Genomic DNA, 10056 nt, shown 5'->3' with positions numbered 1-10056 from the left:
TGCAGAAGCGTCTTCATTGTCATAAAACATTAGTTTAAACCTAAAGGAGAAGAACATAAACCAATAACACTAGATTGCCCATGAATTTTTCCACTTTCATAAAATTCTAAATAAAACTCATGTATAATCGAAATACGAAACGTCAAAATTAGCGACACTGCAGCACTCAAAGGGTTAAGGATTTCAAATACACAACTCTTCTTAACCCTTCAACGCGTTATTTTTTTTTTCATGGTCATACTCCCTCCTGCGTTGATTTTTCTGGCGGTTTTTTTTTAGAGATTTTGTGTTTTTATAAATAATATAAGCAAATTACCCAAGTTTATAATTATTTTATTATACTTCTATGTTGTTAGTGTTTTAAAATTAGCCAAATTAAACAAAATTAACCTACTTTAGGTTAATTTCCCTAAAAGCTAGCTAACCTACAAACCATTCCCAACTCATGTTTATAAAACACAACAAATTGTTCCTGTCAAAACGGGATTTCCTTCTTCAAAACAATATAGTTAGCTTGTAAAAACTAATAATAATAACTAAACAAAGGAACGTAAAACACACAAAAATATGTCAGTTGAACATAACCATCACACTAACAATGACTGTAAACAACAACAAACGTAAGCTGACAAACGATCGGCTGCACGGCAATGACGTCGTCTTGAATGCAGCTGATTTCTCAGATATTTTTTCTAAAGATCGATTTTTCGAGATATCGACTCAATTAATCGAAAGTTTGAATCTTCTCCTTTCGATTGGTATACATTTTTCAATGAAAACATTCGATAGTTTGTCTGTTACAGGTACAAAAATAACCGACTACTCCATGACGTACTCAGTACGGCAAAACGCGATCTCAAGTAAAAGTGTCATGACGTACCTAGTACGGCAAAACGCGTTGAAGGGTTAAGTATAATAAACTGTGGTGAAATTAATGTGGATTTTTAGATGGAGATTTAATAAACAGTTTACACAATATATGAAACATAATTTAATAAAATTACAATATTGTATTATCTTAACTTAGTTGTATTTAACCCTTATAACGTCAGTATATCTTTTCACGACTTCCAGCAAACGGCACAATATTAAAAAAAAATAAATTTAAATGTGTAAAGTTCATTTTTATTTTTACTTTCTATAATTATGGTAAGTATAAAAAAGTAAAAATTTTAAAATTATAAAGTCACTGTACTCAGGATCGTCAATGTTACGAGACATGTTATTTATCACTAATAATGAACACAGTACTTTGGAATTATACCGACCACACCCAGACATGAATCGTTATTTGACATTTTGCTTCTACTGATTACTAGATTAGCGTAGAACAATATTTCGTCAATATAAAACAGGAATTGTCTTATCGCAAACCCCTCCCCATCCTCAGACAGAGGTCAAAGTCGAGCGGTCTAGTAGATAACGTGATTGCAGAGTCTCGCCGCCCGTTCAGCTGGTGCGTCGCTTTGTTGTACTTCCGTGTTTCACCTCTACATTTCTCCAAACACAAAAATTCAATAAAAACAAACATGATCAAACTAAAACTAAACTCTTTATTGAAAAAAACACTCAAAACTTGCTTTTATTCTTGATCATACTCCGCCACCCAAAATGCGAGTGCCATGCCTTCTCGCTGATGTCAACGAAAGAAAAACATTCCTCGAGATAGTACCTATCAGTAAAATATCAAATTCTACAGGATCTGATCAGAAATATAAATTGAATTGTAATGGAAAGGCAATTATGTACAGTGCAAATCATGTGATGCCGCGTGGCCTGTCGCAATCGGGATTCTCAAGAAAGATAAGATAACAGCGACAACAATACCAATCACAATGCCTGGAAATGCTTGTAAGATTGTAATTTTGTAATTGAAGAGTTGTTTTTTCGTTCTATCATGTTTGTTTAGCTATAAATTTATATTTTTGTGTTCTTCATACTGGTGTGGTCGGTATAATCCCAAAGTACCTGAACACTAAATAGGTGACACTAAACACTAAAAACACTAAATGAATACTAAAACTAAGATATCAATACTTTTAACAAATAAATAAAAAAACCATATAAACAGAAAACACGACGAAGGAAACCGACTCAGCGATGGTTAGACACGCACTACCTGAAGCCAAACTGCAAACAAAAGCGCGCGCGCTGTACGGCGTCTGTGCCGTGTGGCGGGGAGAGTGTCTAGACACCGCGTCTATTGTTTCAAACAATGTAACGCGACAGCTATATTTTGACGCTTGACATAGGTCAATAACCCACACACATGGTTGACGCATACCGTTAGTGACATTGATCGGATTTAAAAGGAACTTAAATTTGCTATAGACGCAGTTTTGTGTCGATGCGCCGTACCGCGTCTTTGCCGTTTGGAGATAGTTTGTCTATGCGCCATACGGCGTCTGTGACGTTATAAGGGTTAAAAACCTAATAAAAAAGGAATATTAAATATTGGTATTAAATTATACAGTACAAATAATCAGTTAGGAGAATATACAATGCAACTCACACCAAGTCTATTAGACTTCTGTTTTCCTGATTATCAATGGATGCATTGACATGTGGGTTTGATATTCTTCCTTTTCTTGAATTAAACTTTGGCACTATATCTCTAAATTTATCATTACTTCTGCCCGTAAAATCGAATACAGAAGTTGAATAATTATTTTGATATTTCTGAACGACACCCTTTTGTTCATTGTTAGGAAAGCCTGCTCAAATTGAATGGGTTGTCTTTACTCGGACGGAAATACTCTGCGGTGACATTCACGCCGTCTACATTATAAAGTGTATTATCTATGTATTTGAGATTATACCGCAACTGTTTCGAATTAGAGTCTTTTCTGCTCTCAGTGACATTTCTGCGCGGTTTAAAAACGAGATTCTGCTTCACGTTGGTGTCCTTGTCGTTGTTGGTGACGCTCTGTTTGTTGTTCAAGCCCCCGAGTTTGTTGGTGGCCGGAGTGAAGCCACAGATGTGGTAGCAGTTCTCTAGCAGTGAGTTGCTGCCGATGATGAACACGTCAGACCTCGGCGGGGTGTAAGGAGGGTAGGGTCCAAAAGGATAACCCCCGTTGTGAATATGTGGCCATGCCTGTAAACAGTGTAACTTAATCACAACACACTTCCAAAAACATGTCAGCGTTTAACCACTCTAAAGACAATTAAAAATATATATAAAAATTAATTAGAAAGTATAAAACTTGAAATTGAAATTGTTGATTATAAAACAAATTATATATCTTTTAAAACCCAACAAAAAAAGGAAATAATTGAGCCAATGATCATAGTAAATAACCAACTAGTAACAAAGAATCAGAGTGCCAAACTCTTAGGTCTGACTATTGATGAAAATCTTAATTGGGATCAACACGTACGATTGTTGATTACAAAATTAAACTCGGGAATTTATGCTTTGACGAAGATGTCTTTTATCTGTAGCACTGATACATTGAGGACAATCTATTTCTCTTATATTGCATATGGCCTCTGTTTGTATGGTGCACTACGAAAAAATCAAATCTTGATGAAATTCTCCGGATACAGAAAAAATCTCTGAGAATTATGTTAGGACTAAAAATAAATGATTCTGTGAAAGAATATTTTAAGGAATTCAAAATTTTAACTGTCTACGGTCAATATATAATGGATACAATTATGTGCTCTAAAATTAAAAACTTAAATACTGGTATGACCAACGTAATTCATTTGTACAATACACGTAATAAAAATGATATTTTAATACCTCACCATAGGCTAAATTTTTACACAAAAAAACCAACATACATTGGATCCAAATTTCTTAAATCCATTCCACTTGCTATCAAACAACAAACAGAACTTAAAATATTTAAAAGAAAGCTTAAGGCATACTTGATAGACAAGGCTTTATATTCATTAGATGAATATTTTGATTTGCAAATCAGGTAGTTTTATTTTAGGCTTATTTTATATTAGTTTTTAGCTAGTTTTAAACTGACACTATTCAAATGTTACATCATTGTAACTAAAATGAATAAAGATTTTTTGACTTTGACTTGACTTGAAAAGAAGAATACTCTTAATAACCTAAAAGAGGTTAAAATATAAAAAAAGTATTATTCTAAACTAGATCGTCATTGAACTTACTGAATCACTGTGTTCGTAAATGATTCAACAAAAGCTAATAACAAATATAGTACCAGAATTTAACCCATTGGCCTAGACTCACGTATATACCACATGCAGTGATGCACGGACCGAACCTGGACTCACGTGCACAGCACGATCTGGTGACGTTGCGATGTACTATTTAAAGTATTTATAGTTTTTCCCATTAGATGGTATGCCAATACGCTTTCTGCAGACCTTTTGATTTGTTGGTGAGTTCAGGTGTGCCAACTATGGCAGAAAAATATTACTTTTTTTCAATAATTGTAATATTATTGAAAGTTTATTACAGTTGTTTTATTATAAAATCCATTTAAATATTTATTTGTGATATTCGGTAAAATTTTGTTTTGTTTCAAGGCTAAAGGCTAGCCTGCAAAATAGACGTCTGTCGTTTGTTTGTGAAGTTTTATTTTTTATTTATTATTTTTATTATATTTATTTTATTTTTACAGTGTATTTTTTTTACTGTAGTTCTGTGTTTTTATATGCAAAATTGTGTGTGAATGCTACAAAATCTGCGACCCATGCAAACTGATGGAAAAACTGCACTTGATGAGTACTCAAATATAATTCTTTTTTATAATAAATGTTCAAATAAAAATTTTAATATAATTAATTTTTTATGACAACGAGTTACTAAACAATAATACATATTCAGTTTTTTAGATAATAAATAATTTTTAATAGTGAAAAAAATTAAAACTAAAGTTTTTTTTACATAAAAAACCCAACATTTTTGTTATAATTAACATTATTAGTAAATTTAAAACTAAATAAAAATTAATTTTATAGTTGTAAAAATGTAGCCTAGTTTCTTAAAAACATGGTGGTAAAATAACCATGGTAATAACTTAATTAGTTAGGATTCTATAAAAATTATACGAAACCTTTACACTTTCAGCAAAATTAATGGCTAGTTCAGGTCCATGCAGCACCAGAAAAACTACTAGGGCAATGGGTTAAAACTAAGTTCTTAAAAATATCTTGATTGCATTTTTTGAATAGCAACACATTTTTAATATTAACACTTTCACTGTCCGACAACGCCTTTTGACGGCACAGACTTTTACAGTAAATAAAAATGTATTTAAACGTCTTTAGACTTTGACAGTCATTCGCTATTTCCATGTTTTTTATTCCTTACTCTATGGATTACTGATCTATGAAATGTTGTTGGCAGTCATCTGGAATATCGGAAAAACGTGAGTTTGTTTACGAACTTGTTGTCGTGTCACTGAGGCCCGTTTGTTTGTTCTTCTAATTCGTCATCTGCATTGTTATTGTTTTGCTTGTTATTATTTTAGTTTACAGTGATTGTTTTGTGAGTAAATGCAATGAATCATGACAATGAAAGGGGATGATTTATTCCAAGATGACACAAATAATTATCCTGATTTTAATACTCATGGACTTGTTGACATTGTTTTTGATACTCAAAAAACAAATATCAGCATAATAGTAATAAGTATTAGTTTTTATATCGTGTTTTTTATAAATATTTATTACACAATTTTACAATTTATTGTTTATTTTCAGCTTCTGGTAAGATTTTGATGATGGCCCTGGAAACAAAATGGGTTAGGGCTCCCCACACTAAAAAGAAATATTTAAACAAGTGGATTTCAATTGTAAATATTTGTAGCTATAATGACAGTAATAAAAATACTGAATGCAACAATTAATTAATAATGAGAACTATAATTATGTTATAGACTAGTACTTGGTGATGTTTGTTGGTAAACTGTCTATTTTTACAAAAAACTTTTTGTTTTTACGTAAAAAAAAAATTATATTTATATAAAAATCATTAAAACGGGCGGTAGTGTAAGAAAGTTTCAAAATTAGGAGATGACAGTGAAAGTGTTAACTTAGCAAAAGTATTTGAGTATGATTTATTGAAATAAATCTCATACAACACTTTAACAGCACTCATTTATGACAAATGATTTGAAACTGTAATGCGAAGCATTAACTTCATATATGTATGGACTGTTTATGTTAATCTAGCATGGTCCAGTATCAGACCATGGTGTATAGAGGGTTACTATTTACAACAAATTAAATATCATAATACCTCACACTGGTAGATCCCTTCACTGTCAGGGTCTAGTGGCCTCTTAATGAGCAGCTCCGAGATTATCGTGCCGTCATGACCTCGGATGTGCACGTCATACAGTTCGTCTTGTGGAACGTTGGAACCATCAGCCACATGGGTTCCCTCCATGCCACACAAGAACTGTTCCGGACACTGGTACCGAATCCATACTATGTGCTGTAACCATGCTACAGTTAGTTATCCATGAGATACAGCTTAACCCATACTATGTGCTGTAACCGTGCTACAGTTACTCATGTGATACAGCTTAACCCATACAATACAATACAATACAATACAATACAAATGATCTTTATTGACATAAACATGGAGTACAGTCATGGCGTCAAGAGTTTTTAAATTTGAGTTGTGTGGTCATCAGTGAGAAGGTCTTCCTATCTGCAGGCATTCTTCAACAGAGTAGAACTCCTTGTCCAACAGCCAGTCAAGAAGAGCTTCTTTAAAGTTCCTGTTGCTTTTTTGTTCTTTCAGCGTTGGTGGAAGGATGTTGAAGAGTCTAGCCCCGATATAGGACGGTTTTTTTTTCATAGGCAGTCAGGTGATGTGCTGGGAGTCTGTAGTTAGCTCTGTTCCTAGTGTTATAGAGGATGTGTATCCAAGAATTTTTTCCCCCTTTTTTTTGGGGGGGTTTTTTTTAAACCAAAATTTTTTTTTTTTGGGGGGGGAACCCCCCTTTTTTTTGGAAAAAAAAAGGGTTTTTTTTTAAAAAAGGGGGGAATTTTAAAAAATTTTAAAATTTTTTTAAAAAAAAAAAAACCCCCAAAAATTTTTTGGGCTGTAACCCGTGCAAAATTTTTTTTCCCCCCAAAAATTTAAAAAACCAAAAAATTTTTTTAAAAAAAGGGCCCCCTTTTGGGCGTTTTTTTAAATTTTTAAGGTTAAAAGGAAAAAAACCCCCCCCTTTTTTTTTAAAAAAAAAATTTTTTTTCCCAAAAAAAATTTTTTAAATTCCTTTTTTTTTTTTTAAAAAAAAAAAAAACCCCCCCTTTTTGGGGTTTTTTTTTGGAAAATTTGGGGCGGGGAATTTTTTGGCTTTTTTTTTGGGGGTTTTAAAAAAAAAAAATTTTTTTTTATTTTTTTTAAAAAAGGAAAATTTAAAAAAACCCTTTAAATTTTTTTTTTTAAAAAGGGAAAAAAAAAATTTTTTTTTTTTTTTTTTTTTTTAAAAAATTTTAAAAAAAAAATTTTTTTTAAACCCCCTTTTTAAAAATTTAAAAAAGGGTTTTTTTTTTTTTTTTTTAAAATTTTTAAAATTTTTAAAAAGGGGGGTTTTTTTTTTTTTTTTTTTTTTTTTTTAAAAAAAGGAAATTTTTTTTTAAAAAAAATTTTTTTTTTCCCCCCCCTTTTTGGGCCCCAAAATTTTTTTTTTTTAAAAAAAAATTTTTTAAAAAACCCCCCCGGGGGGGCGGGGGGGGGGCCCCCCCCAAAAAGGGGGGGGGGCCCCCCCCCGGGGTTTTAAAACCCTGGGAAAAATTTTTATTTAAAAAAAAAAAAACCCAAAAAAAAAAAAAAAGGGGGGTTTTGGTTTTTTTAAAATTTTTTTTTTTTTTAATTTTTATTTTTCCCCCTTTTTTTTGGGGGGGCCCCTTTAAAAAAAAAGTCTTCTTTTACCCCCTTTTTTTTTTAAAATTTTTTTTTTTAAAAAAAAAAATTTTTAAAATTTTTTTTTAAAAAAAGGGGGTTTTTTAAAAAAAAAAAAAAAATTTTTTTTTTTAAAAAAAAAAGGGAAAAATTTTTTTTTTTTAAAAAAAATTTTTTTTTTGGGGGTTTTTTTTAAAAAAAAAAAAATTTTTTTTTTAAAAAAATTTTTTTTTTTGGGGACTTTTTTATTTTTGGTTTTAAAAAAGGGGGGGTTTTTGGGTTTTTAAATTTTTTTTTTTCCCGGGAAAAAAAATTTTTAAAATTTTTTTATTTTCAAAAAGGGGGCCCCCTTTTTTTTCCTTTTTTGGGCCCCCCCCCCCTTTTTTTTTTTTGAATTTTTTTTCCCAAAAATTTTTTCCCCGGGTTTTTTAAAAAAAATTTTTTCCCCCTTTTTTTTCCCAAAAAGGGGGGGGTTTTTGGGGGGGGGGCCCCCAAAAAAATTTTTAATTTCATTTTTTGGGGGTTTTTTTTTTTTTTTTTTTTAAAATTTTTTAAATTTTTTTTTGGGGGTTTTTTTTTTTTTGGTTTTTCGGGGTTTTAATTTTTTTTTTTGGTTTTTTAATTTTTCGGGGGAAAAATTTTTTTTGCCCGGGGCTTTTTTTTTCCCCTTTTGGGGAATTTTTTTTTTAAAAATTTTAAAAAAATTTTTGGTTTTTTTTAATTTTCCAAAATTTGTTTTTTTAAAAAAAACCCCTTTTTTTTAAAAAAAAAAGGGGGGGGAAAAAAAAATTTTTTTTTAAAAAAATTTTTTGGGCCCCCTTTCCTTTTTCCCCCTTTTTTTTTTTAAAATTTTTTTTTTTTTTTTTTAAAAAAAAAAAAAAATTTTTTTTTTTTTTTTTAAAAATTTTTTCCCCGGGGAAATTTTTTTTTTTTAAAAAAATTTTTTTTTTTTCCCAAAAAAACCCAATTTTTTTTTTGGGGGGGGGTTTTTTTGGGGTTTTTTTTTAAAGGTTTTTTTTTTTCCCCCCCCTTTTTTTTCCCCCAAAAAGGGCCCCAAAAATTTTTTTAAAAAAATTTTTTTGGGGGGGTTTTTTTTTTTTTTTAAAAAATTTTTTGGGGGGTTTTTTTTTTCCTTTTTTTTTTTAAGGTTTTTTTAAAAGGGGGGAAAAAACCTTTTTTTTTTTTTTGGGAAAAAAAAAATTTTTTTTTTAAAAGGGAAAAAAGGAAAAATTTTCCGGTTTTTTTCCCCCCCCTTTTTATTTTAAAATTTAAAGGGGGGGTTTTAAAAAAAAAAAAGCCTTTTTTTTAAAAAAACCCCCAAAATTTTTTTGGGCCCCAAAAAAAGGGAAACCCTTTTAATTTTTAAAAAAATTTTTTTTCCCCTTTTTTTTAAAAAATTTTTTTAAAAAATTTTTTTTTGGGAAAAAAAAATTTTGGGGGGGCCCGGAATTTTTGGGGGTTTGGCCTGTTGGGGGGGGCCTTTTGGGGGGGGGGGGGGGCCCCTTTTTTGGTTTTCCCCCCCCTTTTTTTTTTTGAAAAATTTTTCCCCTTTTTTCCCCCCTTTTTTTAAATTTTAAACCCCTTTTTTTTTTTTTTTTTTAAAAAATTTTTTGGGTTTTTTTTTTTTTTAATTTTTTTTAAAAAAAAAATTTTTTTTAAATTTTTAAAAAAAGGGGGGGTTTTAAAAAAAATTTTTTTTTTTTAAAAATTTTTTTAAAAAAAAAATTTTTCCCCCTTTTTTTTTTTTTTTAAATTTTAAAAGGAAAAAGGGGGGGCCCCTTTTGGGCCTTTTTGGGGGGTTTTTTTTTTTTTTAAAAAAAACTTTTTTTTTTAAAATTTTTTTTTTTTAAAATTTAAAAAACCTTTTTTAAAAAAAAAAGGGGGAAAAAAAGGGGGTTTTTTTTTTTTTTTTTTTGGGGGTTTTTTTGGGGGGTTTTTTTTTTTTTTTTTTTTTTTTTTTTTAAATTTTGTTTTTTTTTTAAAAAATTAAAAATTTTTTTTTAAAAATTTTTTTAAAAAAAAATTTAAAAATTTTAACTTTTTTTTTCCTTTTTTTTTTTTAAAAATTTTAAATTAAAAAACCCCAAAAAATTTTTTTTTTTAATTTTAAAAAAAAGGGGGGCCAAAAAAAAACCCGGGCCTTTTAAGGGGGGAAAAAGGGGGTTTTTTTTTAAAAACTAAATTTTTTTTTTTAAAAAATTTTT

The 10056-nt window shown here is 29.9% G+C and overlaps 1 protein-coding gene across 1 annotated transcript; it reads right to left on the bottom strand.

Annotated features, from left to right (window-relative positions):
• Positions 1–2349: 2349 nt before the first annotated feature.
• On the bottom strand, positions 2350–6457 carry LOC124353190. The gene is made up of 2 exons (XM_046803063.1): positions 6230–6457; positions 2350–3097 (listed from the first exon to the last, which is right to left on the bottom strand). Exons 1-2 carry the CDS (start codon positions 6377–6379, stop codon positions 2705–2707), a joined length of 543 nt encoding a protein of 180 aa, XP_046659019.1. The 5' UTR covers positions 6380–6457; the 3' UTR covers positions 2350–2704.
• Positions 6458–10056: the final 3599 nt, after the last annotated feature.

The sequence above is a fragment of the Homalodisca vitripennis genome, chromosome 1 (genome assembly GCF_021130785.1).
Source record: "Homalodisca vitripennis isolate AUS2020 chromosome 1, UT_GWSS_2.1, whole genome shotgun sequence".
Taxonomy (NCBI): domain Eukaryota; kingdom Metazoa; phylum Arthropoda; class Insecta; order Hemiptera; family Cicadellidae; genus Homalodisca; species Homalodisca vitripennis.
The sequence above is the reverse complement of the archived record's forward strand: the minus strand, read 5'-3'. Positions and strand labels throughout refer to the sequence as shown.